Source organism: Pleurodeles waltl, chromosome 7 (genome assembly GCF_031143425.1).
Source record: "Pleurodeles waltl isolate 20211129_DDA chromosome 7, aPleWal1.hap1.20221129, whole genome shotgun sequence".
Classification (NCBI taxonomy): Eukaryota; Metazoa; Chordata; class Amphibia; order Caudata; family Salamandridae; genus Pleurodeles; species Pleurodeles waltl.
Genome location: NC_090446.1, coordinates 948364533 through 948385556, shown reverse-complemented (window position 1 = coordinate 948385556; position 21024 = coordinate 948364533). Strand labels below are relative to the sequence as shown.

Sequence of the window (21024 nt, the reverse complement as noted above, 5' to 3'; positions counted from 1 at the left end):
GGACAGAGTTGCTGAGTTCCAGGGACCACGTTCGTCATGCTGAGAGAGGACCCAGAGGACCGGTAATGCAGTCTTTTGGTGCCTGCGGTTGCAGGGGGAAGATTCCGTCGACCCACTGGAGATTTCTTTGGAGCTTCTAGTGCAGAGAGGAGGCAGACTACCCCCACAGCATGCACCACCAGAAAAACAGTCGAAAAGGCAGCCGGAAAAGCGATACAAGGTTGCAGTAGTCGTCTTTGCTACTTTGTTGCAGTTTTGCAGGCGTCCAGAGCAGTCAGCGGTCAATTCCTTAGCAGAAGGTTAAGAGAGAGATGCAGAGGAACTCTGATGAGCTCTTGTATTCATTATCTAAAGAATTCCCCAAAGCAGAGAACCTAAATAGCCAGAAAAGGAGGTTTGGCTACTTAGGAAGGAGGATAGGCTAGCAACACAGGTAAGAGCCTATCAGAAGGAGCCTCTGATGTCACCTCTGGCACTGGCCACTCTGAGCAGTCCAGTGTGACAGCAGCACCTCTGTTTCCAAGATGGCAGAGGTCTGGAGCACACTGGAGGAGCTCTGGGCACCTCCCAGGGGAGGTGCAGGTCAGGGGAGTGGTCACTCCCCTTTCCTTTGTCCAGTTTCGTGCCAGAGCACGGCTGGGGGATCCCTGAACCGGTGTAGACTGGCTTATGCAGAGATGGGCATCATCTGTGCCCATCAAAGCATTTCCAGAGGCTGGGGGAGGCTACTCCTCCCCAGCCCTGACACCTTTTTCCAAAGGGAGAGGGTGTAACACCCTCTCTCTGAGGAAGTCCTTTGTTCTGCCTTCCTGGGCCAAGCCTGGCTGGACCCCAGGAGGGCAGAAACCTGTCGGAGGGGTTGGCAGCAGCTGCAGTGAAACCCCGGGAAAGGTAGTTTGGCAGTTCCCAGGTCTGTGCTAGAGACTTGGGGGATCATGGAATTGTCTCCCCAATGCCAGAATGGAATTGGGGTGACAATTCCATGATCTTAGACATGTTACATGGCCATGTTCGGAGTTACCATTGTGACGCTATACATATGTAGTGACATATGTATAGTGCACGCGTGTAATGGTGTCCCCGCACTCACAAAGTCTGGGGAATTTGCCCTGAACGATGTGGGGGCACCTTGGATAGTGCCAGGGTGCACACACTAAGGCGGTCATTCTGACCCTGGCGGTTGAAAACCGCCAGGGCAGAGTGCCGCGGAAGCACCAACAGGCTGGCGGTGCTTCATGGGCAATTCTGACCGCGGCGGTAAAGCCGCGGTCAGAAAAGGGCAACCGGCGGTTTCCCGACGGTTTACCCCTGCCCCAAACAATCCTCCATGGCGGCGCTGCTCGCAGCACCGCCATGGGGATTCCGACCCCCTTCCCGCCATCCTGGTCCTGGCGGTAAAAACCGCCAGGAACAGGATGGCGGGAACAGGTGTCTTGGGGCCCCTGGGGGCCCCTGCACTGCCCATGCCACAGGCATGGGCAGTGCAGGGGCCCCCTAACAGGGCCCCATTATGATTTTCAGTGTCTGCCTAGCAGACACTGAAAATCGCGACGGGTGCCACTGCACCCGTCGCACCCCTTCAACTCCGCCGGCTCCATTCGGAGCCGGCTTCATTGTTGAAGGGGCTTTCCCGCTGGGCCGGCGGGCGGCCTTCTGGCGGTCACCCGCCGGCCCAGCGGGAAAGTCAGAATGACCGCCGCGGTCATTTGACCGCGGTACGGTCTTCTGGCGGTTCCTACCAGGCGGGCGGCTTCCGACGCCCGCCGGGGTCGGAATGACCCCCTAAGTATCTTAGCACCCAACCTTTACCAGGTAAAGGTTAGACATATAGGTGACTTATAAGTTACTTAAGTGCAGTGTAAAATGTCTGTGAAATAACGTGGACGTTATTTCACTCAGGCTGCAGTGGCAGGCCTGTGTAAGAATTGTCAGAGCTCCCTATGGGTGGCAAAAGAAATGCTACAGCCCATAGGGATCTCCTGGAACCCCAATACCCTGGGTACCTCAGTACCATATACTAGGGAATTATAAGGGTGTTCCAGTATGCCAATGTAAATTGGTGAAATTGGTCACTAGCCTGTTAGTGACAATTTGGAAGCAAAGAGAGAGCATAACCACTGAGGTTCTGGTTAGCAGAGCCTCAGTGAGACAGTTAGTCATCACACAGGGAACACATACAGGGCACACTTATGAGCACAGGGGCCCTGGCTGGCAGGGTCCCAGTGACACATACAACTAAAACAACATATATACAGTGAAATATGGGGGTAACATGCCAGGCAAGATGGTACTTTCCTACACAACCCCCCCCCCCCAAACGAAGGACAATAACACTAGCCATGATCTGATGAGTCTTCATTGTCTAAGCGGAAATATCTGGAGAGTCCATCTGCATTGGAGTGGGTACTCCCAGGTCTATGTTCCACTGTATAGTCCATTCCCTGCAGAGATATGGACCACCTCAACAATTTAGTGTTTTCACCTTTCATTTCTTTTAGCCAAAGTAGAGGTTTGTGGTCTATTTGATCAATGAAGTGAGTGCCAAACAGGTATGGCCTCAACTTCTTCAGTGCCCAGACCACAGCAAAGGCCTCCCTCTCTATGGCAAACCAACGCTTTTCTCTAGGGGTCAACCTCCTGCTGATAAAAGCAATAGGTTGATCCTGGCCCTCAGAATTGAGTTGTGATAAGACTGCCCTTCCCCTAATTCAGATGCATCAGTTTGGACAATAACTTTTTTGGAGTAACAGGGGCTTTTTAGGACAGGTGCAGAGCACATGGCCTGTTTCAGCTCCTCAAAAGCTTTCTGACAGCTAGCTGTCCATAATACCTTTTTAGGCATTTTCTTTGAAGTGAGGTCATTAAGAGGGGCTGCTATGGAGCCATAGTTCTTTATGAACCTCCTGTAATACCCAGTGAGGCCTAAGAAGGCTCTCACCTGGGTCTGAGTTGCAGGGGGAACCCAATCTATGATAGTTTGGATTTTCCCCTGAAGTGGTGGAATCTGTTCTCCACCTACAAGGTGTCCCAGATAAACCACTTTCCCCTGCCCTATCTGGCACTTTGAAGCCTTGATAGTGAGGCCTGCCTTTTGCAGGGCCTCCAAAACTTTCCACAGGTGGACCAGGTGATCATCCCAGGTGGGGCTAAAGACAGCTATATCATCTAGATATGCTGCACTAAAAGCCTCCAACTCTTGCAGGACTGTATTCACCAACCTCTGAAAAGTGGCAGGTGCATTTTTCAAACCAAAGGGAATTACTGTGAATTGGTAGTGCCCTCCAATAGTCGAAAATGCAGTTATTGCTTTAGCATCCTCTGATAACTTGATCTGCCAATACCCTGCAGTCAAATCAAAGGTGCTTAGATACTTGGCAGATGCCAGTGTATCTATTAGCTCATCTGCCCTGGGTATAGGGTGAGCATCAGTTTTGGTTACCTGGTTGAGACCTCTGTAGTCTACACAAAATCTCATTTCCCTTTTCCCATCTTTGGAATGAGGTTTTGGTACAAGTACCACAGGAGAGGCCCATGGACTTTCAGAGTGCTCAACCACTCACAGTTCAAGCATTCTCTGAACCTCTTGTTTTAATACAGTCTCTGACATTGTCAGGCTGCCTATAGATCTTACTTTTGACAGGCATGCTGTCTCCAGTATCTATAGTGTGCTCACACCAAGAAGTGGTGCCTGGCACTGTAGAAAAGAGTTCAGAAAACTGACCCAGGAGATTTATGCAGTGGTCTTTCTGCTCAGAAGTAAGACAATCTGCCAAAACTACACCTTCCACTGGAGCATCTTGTTCTGTGGAAGAGAAGAGATCAGGGAGAGGGTCACTCTCTTCTTCCTGTCCTTCATCTGTTGCCATGAGCAGGGGGAGATCAGCCCTGTCATAGTAGGGTTTTAGGCGATTGACATGGAGCACCCTAAGGGGACTCCTGGCAGTGCCCAAGTCAACCAAGTAGGTGACTTCTCCCTTTTTCTCAACAATAATGTGGAGACTATGTCTTGCTTAGGAGCTTTTAAAGGTTGTTCCCAACCCTCCTTTACAAGTGTTAGAGGACCTCTTACAGGGTGTACAAATAGGAGTTAAAAGGGGCTGAAGCCCACTCCTTTTTGGGGTACCTCCCTGTAAGAAAAAAGGAGGAAAGCTAACAGGACATCCCATCTCCTCCGGAGTTTTTCAGGGAGTCCCATTATCATTCCTTTGAGAGTTTTGTTTAACCTCTCAACCAGTCCATTTGTTTGTTGATGATAGGGTGTGGTGAATTTGTATGTTACACCACATTCCTTCCACATGGCCTTTAAGTAAGCAGACATAAAGTTACTACCCCTGTCTGATACTACCTCTTTTGGGAAGCCCACCCTGGAAAAGATTCCCAGGAGGGCCTTTGCCACTGCAGGAGCTGTAGTGGTCCTTAGAGGAATTGCTTCAGGATATCTGGTGGCATGGTCCACTACCACCACAATAAACCTATTGCCTGAAGCAGTAGGAGGGTCAAGGGGGCCAACTATGTCAATCCCTACCCTTTCAAAGGGAACCCCAACCACAGGCAGTGGAATAAGGGGTGCCTTTGGGGTGCCACCTGTTTTGCCACTGGCTTGACAGGTGACACAGGACTTACAAAATTCCTTTGTGTCCTCTGACATTCTAGGCCAATGAAACAAGGGGACAAGCCTGTCCCAAGTTTTCATTTTTCCCAAATGTCCAGCCAAGGGAATGTCGTGGGCTAGAGTTAGGAGGAACTCTCTATATTGCAGGGGAATAACCAATCTCCTGGCAGCTCCAGGTTTTGGGTCCCTTGCCTCTGTATACAAGAGGTTGTCCTCCCAGTAAACTCTGTGAGAGTCACTGACATCCCCATTTTGTTGTTTGACAGCATGCTGTCTTAGACCCTCTAGTGTGGGACAGGTCTGCTGTGCCACACTCAGCTCCTCCCTGGCAGGCCCCCCTCCACCCAAAAGCTCAGCAGTGTCTGCTTCCAGCTCCTCTGGTGAAGGTTCTGCACAGGGGGGAAATTCTTCTTCCTCAGAAGTAGAATCCACTGTAGAGGGAGGGATAGTGGGTAGGGATTTACCCTTACTAACCCTAGCTTTAGGGAGCACTTGGTCCATTGTTCCAGGATCCAAGTCACCCTGTCCTTTTTGCTTTTTGGCCTGAGACCTGGTCAAAGCAAAAATATGCCCAGCATTGCTGCATGAGCCTCCAACTCCACTTCTGCCCAAGCTGATGTCTCTAAATCGTTCCCTAGTAGACAGTCTACAGGTAAATCGGAGGCAACCACAACTTTCTTTGGACCAGTAACCCCCCTCCCCCCCCAGTTGAGATTCACAACAGCCATGGGGTGGCTAAGAGTGTTGTTATGAGCATCAGTCACTTGGTACTGGTGACCAAGTAGGTATTGTTCAGGGTGTACCTGTTTCTCTATTACCATGGTAACACTGGCACCTGTGTCCCTGTAGGCCTGAACCTCAACACCATTTATTAGGGGCAGTTGCTTATACTTATCGATATTAAGGTGACAAGCAACCAAGGTGGCCAAATCAATGGCACCTTCAGAGACTAACACAGCCTCTGTGGTCTCCCTAACAAGACCAACCCCAACTAAATTACCAAAAGTGAGCCCAGCTACTCCCTTCGATTGGCTATTAGTAGGTTTGCTCCCACCACCACTGCTATTACTAGGGGCACTAGGTGTAGCAGTAGGGGTTGTGGTAGTGGGAGGCTTGGTGCTTTACTTTGGATAACTGGCATCAGTAGTCAATGGCCTTTTACTTTACATAAATAGCACCATGGTTTCTCTACTTGATTAGAAGAGGATTTGGACCCACCACCCCCACCAGAGTGTTTTTGTGGGCCTGATGAAGACTCATTTTTAGATTTGTCCCCACCCTTGTCTGAAGACTTACCATCCTTCTTCTTGCCATCCTTGTCACCCCCTGTATGAACTTTTCTGTTCACTCTTGTTCTGACCCATTTGTCTGCCTTCTTTCCCAATTCTTGGGTGAGATGTCAAATCTGAGTCCACTAGATATTGGTGCAACAAATCAGACACACAGTTATTAAGAATATGCTCTCTCAGGATCAAGTTATACAGGCTTTCATAGTCAGAAACTTTACTGCCATGTAACCACCCCTCCAAGGCCTTCACTGAATGGTCAACAAAGTCTACCCAGTCTTGTGAAGACTCCTTTTTGGTTTCTCTGAACTTAATCCTGTATTGTTCAGTGGTTAAGCCATAACCATCCAGGAGTGCATTCTTTAAAACTGTAAAATTATTGGCATCACTTTCCTTCACAGTAAGGAGCCTATCCCTACCCTTTCCACTGAAAGATAGCCATAGAATAGCAGCCCACTGCCTTTAAGGGACCCCTGTACAACACAGGCCCTCTCAAGTGCAGCAAACCACTTGTTAATGTCATCCCCCTCCTTGTAAGGGGGAATTATCTTGTGCAGATTCCTAGAATCATGCTCTTTCACATGATTACTATCTGTAATACTGCTGCTGCCACCATGGGGTCCTAACCCCAACCTCTGTCTTTCTTTTTCTAAGTCTAAAGTTTCCTGTCCAGAGCCAGCTGTTGCTGTTTAAGCTTCAGCCTGGACTCTTCCACTCTCAATCTATTGAGTTCCATTTCTAACATTCTGTCATCAGGGTGGGTGGGTTGGGCATGCTTTGAGACAGAAGAATGGTGTGAATGAACAGAAGGAGACCTGTCCCTAACAGATGGCACTCTAACAACCTGGCCTAAAGGAGTGACATCCCTACTGTGATGAGAGCTCACATTAGTACCTGCCATGCTAGGTGGCCTGCTAAGGGGCAGGTTGGGAAGGTTCCCATCTAACACTTTTGCTGGGGCTGCTCCAGAATCAGAGTGTGAACCATCAGCTAATCTGTCACCTGATGTGCCAGCTAAGGCCTTATCATTTTCTATGAGCAGATTAACTAACAATTCTCTAGAGGAATTCTTCCCTACCCCTAATCCTCTGTCAATGCAGAGACTCCTTACACCTTTCCAGTTAAGGTGGTCCTAAGCTGTGCTGTCCAGATCCAGAGTTTGACCTGTACCAGACATGATAGAAAAGAGTTTAAGGGACAGAAAAAGAAAGAAAAAGTTTCAGAACTTTTTAAGGAACAGAAAAAAAACTTTTTCAACTTTTAAGAAACTTTTTGAAAGTTTTAGAGGTACTTTTCAGCACTTAGCAATAGAGTAAGAGAAGAAAAGCAAAACTTTTTGGTTAGGTGTACATACACTGAACTTGTTTTGTATATTTTTCTCTTATGAAAAGTACAAAATGACAAAGTGGTAAGTAGTTGCAAGTACTTATCCCACTGCTGCACAACCAATGTAGGAGGCTGGCCTGGTTTGTAGTGGGTACCAAGGGGTACTTACAATCTGCACCAGGTCCAGGTATTCCTTATTAGTGTAGAAGAGGTGTCTAGCAGCTTTGGCTGATAGAAAAGGGCAGCTTAGCAGAGCAGCTTAGGCTGAACTAGGAGACATGCAAAGCTCCCACTATACCACTAGTGTCATATGCACAATATCATAAGAAAACACAATACACAGATATACTAAAAATAAAGGTACTTTATTTTTATGACAATATGCCAAAAGTATCTCAGTGAGTACCCTCAGTATGAGGATAGGAAATATACACAAGATATATGTACACAATACCATAAATATGCAGTAATAGCAATAGAAAGCAATGCAAGCAATGTACAGTCACAATAGATTGCAATGAGAGCACATGGGTATAGGGGCAACACAAACCATATACTCTAGAAGGAGAATGCGAACCACGAATGGACCCCAAACCTATGTGAGCTTGTAGAGGGTCGCTGGGACTGTAAGAAAACAGTGAGTGTTAGAAAAATAGCCCACCCCAAGACCCTGAAAAGTAGGTGTAAGGTGCACCTAAGTTCCCCAGAGAGCACAGAAGTCGTGATAGGGGAATTCTGCAAGGAAGACCAACACCAGCAATGCAACAATGATGGATTTCTAGACGAGAGTACCTATGGAACAAGGGCACCAAGTCCAAGAGTCACACTCAAGTCGGGAGTGGGCAGATGCCCAAGAAATGCCAGCTGAGGTTGCAAAGAAGCTGCCACCGGATGGTAGAAGCTGTGGATTCTGCAAGAACGAAGAGGACTAGGAACTTTCCCTTTGGAGGATGGATGTCCCACGTCGTGAAGAAGATTGCAGAGGTTTTAACACGCAGAAAGACTGCAAACAAACCTTGCTAGCTGCAAGGGTTGCGGTTAGGGTTTTTGGATGCTGCTGTGGCCCAGGAGGGACCAGGATGTCGCCAATTGCGTGAGGAGACAGAGGGGGTGTCCAGCAAGACAAAGAGCCCACTCAGAAGCAAACTGCACCCACAGAAGTGCCGGAACAGGCACTACAAAGAAGAGTGAACCGGAGCTCACCTGAAGTCACAAAAGAAGGTCCCACGACGCCGGAGGACAACTCAGGAGGTCGTGCACTGCAGGTTAGAGTATGGGGGACCCAGGCTTGGCTGTGCACAAAGGAAATCCTGGAAGAGTGCACAGGAGCCGGAGCAGCTGCAAATCACGCGGTACCCAGCAATGCAGTCTAGCGTGGGGAGGCAAGGACTTACCTCCACCAAACTTGGACTGAAGAGTCACTGGACTGTGGGAGTCGCTGGGACAGAGTTGCTGAATTCCAGGGACCACGCTCGTCGTGCTGAGAGGGGACCCAGAGGACCGGTGATGCAGTCTTTTGGTGCCTGCGGTTGTAGGGGGAAGATTCCGTTGACCCACAGGAGATTTCTTCGGAGCTTCTAGTGCAGAGAGGAGGCAGACTACCCCCACAGCATGCACCACCAGAAAAACAGTTGAGAAGGCGGCCGGATCAGCGATACAAGGTTGCAGTATTCGTCTTTGCTACTTTGTTGCAGTTTTGCAGGCGTCCAGAGCAGTCAGCGGTCGATTCCTTAGCAGAAGGTGAAGAGAGAGATGCAGCGGAACTCTGATGAGCTCTTGCATTCGTTATCTAAAGAATTCCCCAAAGCAGAGACCCTAAATAGCCAGAAAAGGAGGTTTGGCTACTTAGGAAGGAGGATAGGCTAGCAACACAGGTAAGAGCCTATCAGAAGGAGACTCTGACGTCACCTGCTGGCACTGGCCACTCAGAGCAGTCCAGTGTGCCAGCAGCACCTCTGTTTCCAAGATGGCAGAGGTCTGGAGCACACTGGAGGAGCTCTGGGCACCTCCCAGGGGAGGTGCAGGTCAGGGGAGTGGTCACTCCCCTTTCCTTTGTCCAGTTTCGCGCCAGAGCAGGGCTGGGGGATCCTTGAACCGGTGTAGACTGGCTTATGCAGAGATGGGCACCATCTGTGCCCATCAAAGCATTTCCAGAGGCTGGGGGAGGCTACTCCTCCCCAGCCCTGACACCTTTTTCCAAAGGGAGAGGGTGTAACACCCTCTCTCTGAGGAAGTCCTTTGTTCTGCCTTCTTGGGCCAAGCCTGGCTGGACCCCAGGAGGGCAGAAACCTGTCTGAGGGGTTGGCAGCAGCAGCTGCAGTGAAACCCCGGGAAAGGTAGTTTGGCAGTACCCCGGTCTGTGCTAGAGACTCGCGGGATCATGGAATTGTCTCCCCAATGCCAGAATGGCATTGGGGTGACAATTCCATGATCTTAGACATGTTACATGGCCATGTTCGGAGTTACCATTGTGACGCTATACATATGTAGAGACATATGTATAGTGCACGCGTGTAATGGTGTCCCCGCACTCACAAAGTCCGGGGAATTTGCCCTGAACGATGTGGGGGCACCTTGGCTAGTGCCAGGGTGCCCACACACTAAGTTTCTTAGCACCCAACCTTTACCAGGTAAAGGTTAGACATATAGGTGACTTATAAGTTACTTAAGTGCAGTGGTAAATGGCTGTGAAATAACGTGGACGTTATTTCACTCAGGCTGCAGTGGCAGGCCTGTGTAAGAATTGTCAGAGCTCCCTATGGGTGGCAAAAGAAATGCTGCAGCCCATAGGGATCTCCTGGAACCCCAATACCCTGGGTACTTCAGTACCATATACTAGGGAATTATAAGGGTGTTCCAGTATGCCAATGTAAATTGGTGAAATTGGTCACTAGCCTGTTAGTGACAATTTGGAAGCAAATAGAGAGCATAACCACTGAGGTTCTGGTTTGCAGAGCCTCAGTGAGACAGTTAGTCATCACACAGGGAACCCATACAGGGCACACTTATGAGCACTGGGGCCCTGGCTGGCAGGGTCCCAGTGACACATACAACTAAAACAACATATATACAGTGAAATATGGGGGTAACATGCCAGGCAAGATGGTGCTTTCCTACAGAGAGGGTGTAACACCCCTCTCTTAAAGGAAATGCATTGTTCTGCCTTCCTGGGATTGATTTGCTTAATCCCCGGGAGGGCAGAAACCTGTCTGTGAGGTGGCAGCAGCTGGGGCTGCAGTGGAAACCTCAGAGAGCTGGTTTGGCAGTACTGGGGGTCCATGGTGGAGCCCCCAGAGTGCATGGAATTGGCCCCCAATACCATATTTGGATTGGGGGTTCAATTTCACAATCTTGGACACCTCACATGGCCATATTCGGAGTTACAATTGTTAAGCTTCATATATGTATTGACATATATATAGTGCACGCTTATAATGGTGTCCCCGCAGTCACGAAGTCCGGGGAATTGGGTCTGGACAATGTGGGGACATCTTTGGTAGTGCAAGGGTTCCCTCACACAGTAACTATGCACCTAGCCTTCAGTAAATTAAGGTTAGACATGTAGGTGACTTATAAGTTACCTGGTGCAGTGAAAAATGGCTGTGAAATAGTATGTGCTCGTTTTCACTCAGGCTGCAATGGCAGTCTTGAAGGAATGTTTGTATGAGCTCCTTATGGGTGGCAAAATAAATGTTTCAGCCCATAAGGATCTCCTGGAACCCCAATGCCCTGGGTACCTAGGTACCATATACTAGGGACATATAAGGGGTGTCCAGTGTGCCAATCTGAATTGGAATATGGAGTCACTAAATTATAGTGACAAATTTGGTACACAGAGAGAGCATAAGCACTGGAGTTCTGGTTAGCAGAACTACAGTGGCACAATCAAGTATACTGACAACACATGTAGGCCTCAAACTATCAGCACCGGGGTCCTGACTAGCAGGATCCCAGTGAGACACACTGGGGACATGCATTAATAAAAGAATTGACATGTTTATTCATGTCAGTCTAGTAATAATGTTTTCTAAGATTCTTACACGTGGCAGTGATACCCAAATAGCCCTCATGGGCTAATGCAATCAATTGTTCTCCTGACTTACTAAGAGGAATAAAACAGCCATCCCTGATACATATATCATTTTCACAAGAGAGCTCTGCTGAAATTTGAGCAAATGGTTTAAGATAATTTGATAAATTTCCGATGGATGGCCAACCTTTTTGTACAAAACGTATAACACTTAATAGGATGTCATCTTGGGCAGTAGCTTCTAGCCATTGTTTCTCAGATACAGTCCCTCTGATCTCAGACACAGTATCAGTGGTTGTAACAACACATTTGTCAACATCTATAATGTCATCACAAGCAGGTAATGGTAAGCGCGAAAGGCAATCATCTCTGAGCTTTTTTCCACCTTGAATGTAGTGGATGGTGAAGTGGCCTACCACTTTCAAACATGTAAACCCTGACATTAGTCCCAAGCGTTTGGAGACAAAGAGATTGAATTACTTGGTTATTTTCATTTTATTAATTCATGTCACCAGTGCATTGTTTCTGACAAGCACTGAAGTACACTAGAAAAACGATTGCTTTCTGTTCCATTACCTAATCTGCCAGGGCACAAATCTGCCTTGGAATTTATAGGGCCATTTTCGTTACTACTGTCTAACAACAACGTTTTGATGGCGTCAATTGATTAGTATTCCAAATGGGTTTATTATTCATTTGTTGAAACAACCAAAACCCAATCAGTCATTCATTTTCCTGAAAACGTTTTTTTTTTTTTTTTTTAGAGGGAATCCCCAAAGAAATAGTAACTTACAATGGTACTCATTTCATCACTAATGAAATGAAAACTTTCCTTACCAAACACAACATGAAACATTTCCAGGTGACTTTGTACAGTCCGTCTGCCAACCGATTGGTAGAGAGCTCAGACCTCTTTCTTGAAGAAGGGATTGAGTCTGCTCTTTCCTCGGGCATTGATGTAATGAATTTTTTGAAGGACAAAATTAATGCATGTCATCCCACACCACATTCTACGACAGGCATATCTCCTTTTGAATTGTTAAGGGGGAGACAGTGCAGGTTAGAAGTTTTACAAAATTGGTTAGACTATATGTGTAAATGCAGGACTGAACATTCTGATCCAAAGTCTTTGTTGCAGGAAATGGTACACACAAAGCAACTCAAACAAAAGCAAGATTATGATTTTCACAAACATACCAAAGAAAGCCATTTTGAGGGTGGCAACTGAGTAGTTATCAGAAAACCTTTCAAAGTTAGTAAAGGTGAACCCCAATATACCTCTTCTTTCAAAATGTAACGTGTTTGAAATAAAGCAGTTCTTTTATGTGGAATGGGTTGGTGGAATAAAAGTAGACTAGTGCCCATATCTGACACACAGTTGCAAATATACAAAAGAACACAGGCAGCAAGAAGTGATTTCATTGTTTTTTAAGTTGACAGTTCCAGAGATTATAGCAATTCTGCTTTACCCAGTTCCAGGCTCAATATTACATGTCACTGTGTCACTAGTGTGTCGGATTCTAAAAATGCTCAACCGTTACAAAATAATGTTACAGATGTGGATGTATATTCTATGTTTCCTTCCTTTCTTTACAGGAAGTAACTGTTGCTAAGTGCATATTCAAGCTTCCCGTGAAACTTTTAGATTATGAGTTTATTTTCTTTATGGAAGGGAGGTGATGAAGTGTGTTGATTTACATATTACACATGTATTTTATTGTGTTATCTGTTCTTAGTTTCAACCGTAAGAATGGAATGGCGATATACATTCTCATTGCATTTCACGAAGAACGTCCATCTCTGTTGCTCGGTGAGCCGAGTCCTTTACTGACTTTCCATCTAGCAAGATAGAGATGGCCTTTGTTCTTTCTAAGATTTGACCTTATTAAGTAACTTCGTTTCCTGATTCTGCGTCTTCATTTGGCTATCCCACACTACAGTTTATGATTGGGAGTATTAATGAGTGCATGTTTAGAGGAGTGGCTAACCGATGCTTCCACTGTGTTGCCACTGATGCTGTTAACTAGGCCCTTCATGCATAGATTGCGTTGGGCCTCTGACACCACCTTTACAAAGCCCAGTGATGGATGCACTGTGTGGTCACCAATACCAGTTAGCAGACCCATTGATGCATGCAGCCCAGCAATATGTTGAGCAATTGCAGCCACTTCTATTGCAGTGCTTACAAAAAGCAACACATGCTTAAAATAGACGCGACCGATTGGCTTTCCCCATGCTTGTTTGTTATATGGGGGCCGAAAACACACAACGTGGAATTGTTACAACATTCCTGAGCTGAATAAAATGTTCTATGATGCAGAACCAGGACTACAGGTAAGTAGACAATCATTCTTTTGTTTCACAAAATGAATTTTAAAGGTGAAAATAGGGAACAACATTTTTGTGGAGTGTTTACGCTTTTACCATGTTACATATTTCTCAGGTTCGTTATGAGGGCTGGAGAAGGTTTGCGATTGTTTGTGGATAATTTTGTGGTTAACTCAGAAGGCTGGAAAATGTACGCCATTGTGTATTCCAGATTGTGAACAAATGATTATTATTACTTAAATTCAGATTGTGCTGTCAAACGGTTTCGTGTACAGTTATTTTATGTAACCAACATGTTCAATCATTGCAGGTCTATTTTCTTCCATTATGCGAGACTTAGCTAACATTACACACGATGGTCCTAAATGGATTGTTCTCGATGGGGATATAGATCCGATGTGGATCGAATCTTTAAATACGGTCATGGACGATAACAAGGTGACAAATCCAAATAGGCTTTTCATTATCCTTGCTGTCTTTTTACTTCCTTTCAAATCATTTGAATTTTGTTTTTGATGAACTAGTATATATAACTCGTGAGTTTTACATTTTCGGATATTGCAGGTTCTCACCTTGGCTAGCAATGAGCGAATTCCATTAAATCCCACCATGCGACTTGTGTTTGAGATCAGCCACCTGAGGACGGCTACTCCAGCAACAGTGTCCAGAGCAGGGATACTCTACATTAACCCAGCTGATCTGGGTTGGAACCCGTGAGTACATTCGTTTGTTGGTTTCATTCCACGTAACTCTATACGTAGATTTACAGTATTCTAAATGCCATCTTTAATGTGCTGTTATCATTTTGTCTCCCTTTCTCAATCCGACTCTTATGATGTGAGGGTGTGTTCTTGTCTGGGAAACAAAAGGTCGTCTTTAGCAATTCAAACTAAATAATGTTTATCCGTTACCTTTAGAACTAGGTGTATACGAATGCCAAGCCCTGACTCCAAACTACCGATTCAGCTTTTTAAAAAGAGTCTGGAATCTTGCTAAAACTCAGGAAACCTGAATTCTTCCTGCTGCTAGCCGAGTTTCATCTTTAGGTCTGCTTTTCCAACATAGCTGTCTCCATGATGTACTGTTACCAGTACTTTAAATTATACATTGAGTGGGCTTTGGCTTGTACCTTATGCTATTAGCGGTTTAGTGTATCATTTCGTCTCTTATGAGGTGCTTGCATTGCAACCTGAAAGACTATTTTACATCTGAAAAATACCCTCACTCATCACACATACTCAGATAGCAATCACATGCTTGTAATTGTGTTTATTTAATTATTTTTTAAAATATTTCTGTCAAGACTTGAGTGCAAGTCATTGCAACCACCATGCTTATCTCCACTACTGTCACTACTATTGATTATTTCTGTGAGCCTATGTTTACATGTCTTACCACATGACTGGCTTTGCCAGTGCTTTATTACATTACTTTTACTTTGTCATTTGAAACTCTCAGGATACATAATTTTACACTATAAGAACCACAGGTTCAAGATTTACAAACAATACTTTAAATGAAAGGTATTTCACTCAGGTGTCTTAGGAACTTTGAATTATCACAATAGCATGTACAGTCTTGGCCAAAATGGCAATAAGCTATTTTAAAAGTGGACAATGCAAAAATCAACAGTTCCTGGGGGAGGTAGGTAAATGTTAAGTTCACAGGTAAGTAAAACACTTACAGGGTTCAAAGTTGGGTCCAAGGTAGCCCACCGTTGGGGGTTCAAGGCAACCCCAAAGTTATCACACCAGCAGCTCAGGGCCAGTCAGGTACAGAGGTCAAAGTGGTGCCCAAAACACATAGGCTTCAATGGAAATTGGGGTGCCCCGGTTCCAGTCTGCCAGCAGGTAAGTACCCGCGACTTCGGAGGGCAGACCAGGGGGGTTTCATAGGGCACCGGGGGGGACACAAGTAGGCACAGAAAGTACACCCTCAGCAGCACAGGGGCGGCCGGTTCCGCAGAGTGCAAACAGGCGTCGGGTTTTCAATAGAAATCAATGGGGAGACCCGGGGGTCTCTTCAACGATGCAGGCAGGCACAGGGGGGGGGCTCCTCAGGGTAGCCACCACCTGGGCTCGGTAGAGGGTCGCCTTGGGGTCGCTCCAGCACTGGAGTTCGGTTCCTTCAGGTCCTGGGGGCTGCGGGTGCAGCGTGGTTTCCAGGCGTCGGGTTCCTTGAAGCAGGCAGGCTCAGTCAGGGGGAGCCTCTGGATTTCCTCTGCAGGCGTCGCTGTGGGGGATCAGGGGGGTCAACTCTGGCTACTCAAGGGCTCGCAGTCACCAGGGAGTCCTCCCTGTAGTGTTGGTTTTCCTCAGGTCGAGCCGGGGGCGTCGGGTGCAGAGTGGAAAGTCTCACGCTTACGGCGGGAAACGTGTGGTCTTTAAAAGTTGCTTCTTTGTTGCAAAGTTGCAGATTTGTTGAACAGGGCCGCTGTTCTCTGGAGCTTCTTGGTCCTTGTAGATGCAGGGCAGTCCTCTGAGGCTTCAGAGGTCGCTGGTCCCTGTTGGATGCGTCGCTGTTGCAGTTTTTCTTGAAGTGGGGGGCCAAAGCCGTCGTCGTCTCCGTCTTCTCTGCAGGGCTTCAGGTCAGCAGTCCTTCTTCGTCCTCAGGTTGCAGGAATCTATCTTACTCTGTTCTGGGAGCCCCTAAATACTGTATTTCTACAATAAAGTGCACACTGGCATCAGTGTGCATTTATTGTGCTGAGAAGTTTGATACCAAACTTCACAATTTTCAGTGTAGCCATTATGGTGCTGTGGAGTTCGTGTTTGACAGACTTCCAGACCATATACTCTTATGGCTACCCTGCACTTACAATGTCTAAGGTTTTGCTTATACACTGTAGGGGCATAGTGCTCATGCACCTATGCCCTCACCTGTGGTATAGTGCACCCTGCCTTAGGGCTGTAAGGTCTGCTAGAGGGGTGACTTATCTATGCCATAGGCAGTGTGAGGTTGGCATGGCACCCTGAGGGGAGTGCCATGTCGACTTAGTCATTTTCTCCCCACCAGCACACACAAGCTGGCAAGCAGTGTGCATGTGCAGAGTGAGTGGTCCCCACGGTGGCATAAGACATGCTGCAGCCCTTAGAGACCTTCCCTGGCATCAGGGCCCCTGGTACCAGGGGTACCAGTTACAAGGGTCTTACCTGGGTGCCAGGGTTGTGCCAATTGTGGAGACAAAGTTACAGTTTAGGGAAAGAACACTGGTGCTGGGGCCTGGTTAGCAGGGTCCCAGCACACTTTCAAATCATAATTTGGCATCAGCAAAGGCAAAAAGTCAGGGGGTAACCATGCCAAGGAGGCATTTCCTTACACAAAGGCATATTGACTTTGCAATTCTTGTTGTTTGCCATTGTTTATTGGCAGCTCTGTAATGAAAAATGCTGTAGTTACCCAGCCTCAGGACAGTCTGTGTCGATGGGGTCCACCCTCTGTGTTCCAAGGAGCACGCTCGTTGCTGTGAGAGGAGTCCAAGAGTACCAGTTGTCGACTTAGAAGGTGTCTGCGTGAGCAGGGGAGTGACTTTGTCACCCCACAGGAGATTTCTTTGGTCCTTCTAGTGCAGGATGAAGACAGGGAGTCCTCAGAGCGTGCACACCGTGGAAACTGTTGCAGTTGCTGGCTGGAGCTGAAGTTGCAGAAGAAAAGTATCCCTTGTGGATACTCTGTTGCTGTTACAGCGGTTCCTGGAGCAGGCTGCGGTTGATCCGAGGTCTGTGGATGAAGGAGTAGTTGCAGAGGATTCCTGCTGAAACTTGCAAGTAGAATCTGAAGAGAAACCCACAGGGGAGACCCTAAATCGCCCTGAGAGGGAGATTGGCTTCCTTATCATGTAAGGACCTATCAGGAGGGGTCTCTGGCGTCACCTGCTGGCACTGGCCACTCAGAGTCCTCCAGAGTGCCCCCACACCTTGCAAAGCAGGATGTCTGAAGTCTGAGACACACAGGAGGAGCTCTGGGCACCACCCCTAGGGTTTTGATGTACAGGGTAGTGGTCACTCCCCTTTCCTTTGTCCAGTTTCTTGCCAGAGCAGGGGACAAGGGGCCCTGAACCGGTGTAGACTGGCTTATGCAAGGAGGGCACCATTGGTGCCCTTCAAAACATTTCCAGAGGCTGGGGGAGGCTACCCCTCCCCAGCTTGTAACACCTATTTCCAAAGGAGAGGGTGTAACACCCTGCTCTCAGAGGAAATGCTTTGTTCTGGCTTCCTGGGACTGAGCTGCTCAGACCCCAGCGGGGCAGAACCCTGTCTGTGAGGTGGCAGCAGCTGTAGCTGCAGTGCAAGCCTCAGAGAGCTGGTTTGGGAGTACTGGGGGTCCATGGTGGAGCCCCCAGGATGCATGGAATTGGCTCCCCAATGCCAGATTTGGTTTGGGGGGACAATTCCATGATCTTAGACAAATTACATGGCCATATTCGGAGTTACCATTGTGAAGCTACATATAGGTATTGACCTATATGAAGTGCATGTATGTAATGGCGTCCCCGCACTCACAAAGTCCCGGGAAATGGCCCTGAACTATGTGGGGGCACCTTTGCTAGTGCAAGGGTGCCCTCACACTTAGTAACTTTGCACCTAACCTTTAGCAAGTGTAGGTTAGACATATAGGTAACTTATAAGTTACTTAAGTGCAGTGAAAATGGCTGTGAAATAGTGTGTGCACTATTTCACATAGGCTGCCATGGCAGGCCTGTGGAAGGGTTTCGCTGAGCTCCTTATGGGTGGCAAAAGAAATGCTGCAACCCATAAGGATCTCCTACAGCCCCAATGCCCTGGGTACCCAGGCACCAAATACTAGGGACTTATAAGGGGGGGGGGTCCAGTGTGCCAGTTGAAATTGCTAAATGAAGTCACTATCCAACAGTGACAAATTTAAAAGCACAGAGAGCATAAGCACTGAGGTTCTAGTTAGCAGAGCCTCAGTGACACAGTCAAGTACTACTGACAACACACACATTAGGCCACAAACTATGAGCACTGGGGTCCTGGTTAGCAGGATCCCAGTGAGACAGGCAAAACACACTGACATATAGGTTTTTCTATAATCACTGGGGTCCTGGCTAGCAGGATTCCAGTGACACAGTAAAAACACACTGACACACATTCACAAACTGGCCAAAAGTGGGGTTAACCATGCTTGAAAAAGGCTACTTTCTCACACTACCCCACCCCCAAACGGAGGACAATAAGGCTAACCAGGCCAGTTGAGACTTTATTGTCTAAGTGGTGATAAGTGGAGAGTAGATCTGCAATAGAGTGGTTACTCCCTTTAACATCCACTATATGGTTAATTCCCTATGGGGATGTAAACCACCCTGTTTGGAGATTTTTACCTAACCAACAGTGTGAGAGTAAATTCTCAGAGTTCCTATTAGTATGTTTTAAAGTTGGGCAGTGTGATCGGTGACCACTGGGCCTATGTCAAATGCAGTAAATGCTAGACAGGAATGCTGTCTCAAAGTCATAGCTGGGCAAAGACTTTGTCCATATTGCTCCAAGAGAGAACAAGGTTGCTGTTTCTCTTGAGTTGGAGCAGGGCAGGACTGTTGTCATATAAGCTCCACACCAGGACAGGGCTGCTGTTCTAAGTGTTTAGAGGCAGTGCAGGGTTGCTGCACTAAAGTTTCTCTGGGAGAGCTGGAGGGATGCTCCATATTTACTAAAATGGTGCAATTTTACACATCTGGATTAGTAGTTCCACAGAGAGGTACTTTTACCTCTGGGAGTCCAGCTGTGGTAGCTGAGGGTTCCCTTGGTACAGGTTACACCCCAGGAGAGGTTTCTCTATCACAGGAATGCTATCCTTAGTGGCAGGGTGGGGAAGGGATACTTTGATACCCTTTTTACCTGTTAATGGAGAGGGATCCTGAGATTTCAGGCCTTTTTCTCTTCTTTGCTTTTTCATTTCACTAGAAATGAGAGGAAGCTATTCCTCAGGGATACCCAGTCTGAATGCATGGGTCCTAAACTCTACCTCGGCCCAACCTGAGGTCTCTAGGTTATTCCCTAAGAGACAATCTAGAGGTAAGCTAGGTGATACCACCACCTGCTTAGGGCCAGTAACTCTATCCCAACTAAGTTGAACTACAGCTAAGGGGAGAGACTGAGTGGAGTTATTGACATCAGTAACTTGGTACTTCTTTCCAAGGAGGTGTTGTGCAGGTGACACCAAGTTTTCAGTCACCAAGGGGGCGTGGCTTGGCCTGCCAGCAAGATGGCCGTCACAGTGTGAGGCTCTGCTGGGCTTAGGGCCTATTTATTGCATTTCTCCTGCCAGAGCGGCTATATTTTAGAATTCTCTTCGCGGGTGCCCCCTCGAGTTCGACTTGCTTCCTGGGGGGCCGAGTTCAGGATCCCCGAGACCGCCTGGCATTGGTTTTTCTGCCCGCCTGGACGGGCCTAGCTGATTGGATTGCGGTGCGCGGTAGCGCGTTCCCTGGGCCTCCTCTGCTCCTCCGGGGGTTCCGCCGGTGCGGCGGAGTTGCTCACTGTGCTCCTGGGGCTGGGGGGAGCAGAGGGCTCCCTCCCTGGAGGCCTGCTCGGCAGTCGGGTTGGACTGTGGCCTCTCTGCCCCTCTGATCGGGGAGCCTAATTGCCTCTTGGCGCCTGCAGGTCGACAGAGGCGGGCGGCGGGATCAGACCGGCCCCTCTTGCGCATCGCTGGCACCTTGGGGACGATATGGCAGCTGCTGGGGCCCTCTGTTGCGGACACCGCTTAGGCGGATGGCGCTGACGGCTCGCCTGCTGCATGAGGAGGTGAGGAGCTGCTGGCGCTGATTGTTCCACCTACCGGAGGCGACTGTGCATATTTTTTGCCCCGGGGTGCTTCCCGGGACGCTCTTGGTGAGGGGTCCCATCGCCGGTCGGTTTGGACCATGGGACGCCTGCAGCGTTTCCGGGGGCGGTGGATTGACTGTGGCCCCTGGCTTACTCTATGTGCTGCGGCTCTGGGGTGGGCCCTGTGGCTCGGCTGTGCGGTGGCTGTGACAGGCGTCCCATCGCCTGGTGGACTCCGGGCGCCCCGGTGGGCTCCTGGAGTAGAGTGTGACTGCGGATCTGCCGGCTGGTTTCTGCGGCCTGGGGCCCTAATTGACTTGGAGGAGAGAGGTGCAGCGCTCTGGACGGGCCAGGGTGCTGCTACTCACCTGGTGGGGCCTTGCTTCGTGGTCCCCCCGGTCGCTAGTGTGAGAAAGTAGCCTCTTTCTAGCCTTGTTACCCCCACTTTTGGCCTGTTTGTGAGTGTATGTCAGGGTGTTTTCACTGTCTCACTGGGATCCTGCTAGCTAGGGCCCAGTGCTCATAGTGAAAACCCTATGTTTTCAGTATGTTTGTTATGTGTCACTGGGACCCTGCTAGTCAGGACCCCAGTGCTCATAAGGTTGTGGCCTATATGTATGTGTTCCCTGTATGGTGCCTAACTGTCTCACTGAGGCT

General features: G+C 48.1%; 1 protein-coding gene across 1 annotated transcript in view; it reads left to right on the top strand.

Annotated features, from left to right (window-relative positions):
• DNAH17 (dynein axonemal heavy chain 17) overlaps nt 1–21024 on the top strand; it is a 7556186-nt gene that overhangs the window by 3935674 nt on the left and 3599488 nt on the right. The window contains exons 30-31 of the mRNA XM_069201738.1: nt 13893–14020; nt 14147–14295. Coding sequence (XP_069057839.1) covers nt 13893–14020; nt 14147–14295 — 277 coding nt within the window. The remainder of the gene's footprint in view (nt 1–13892; nt 14021–14146; nt 14296–21024) is intronic.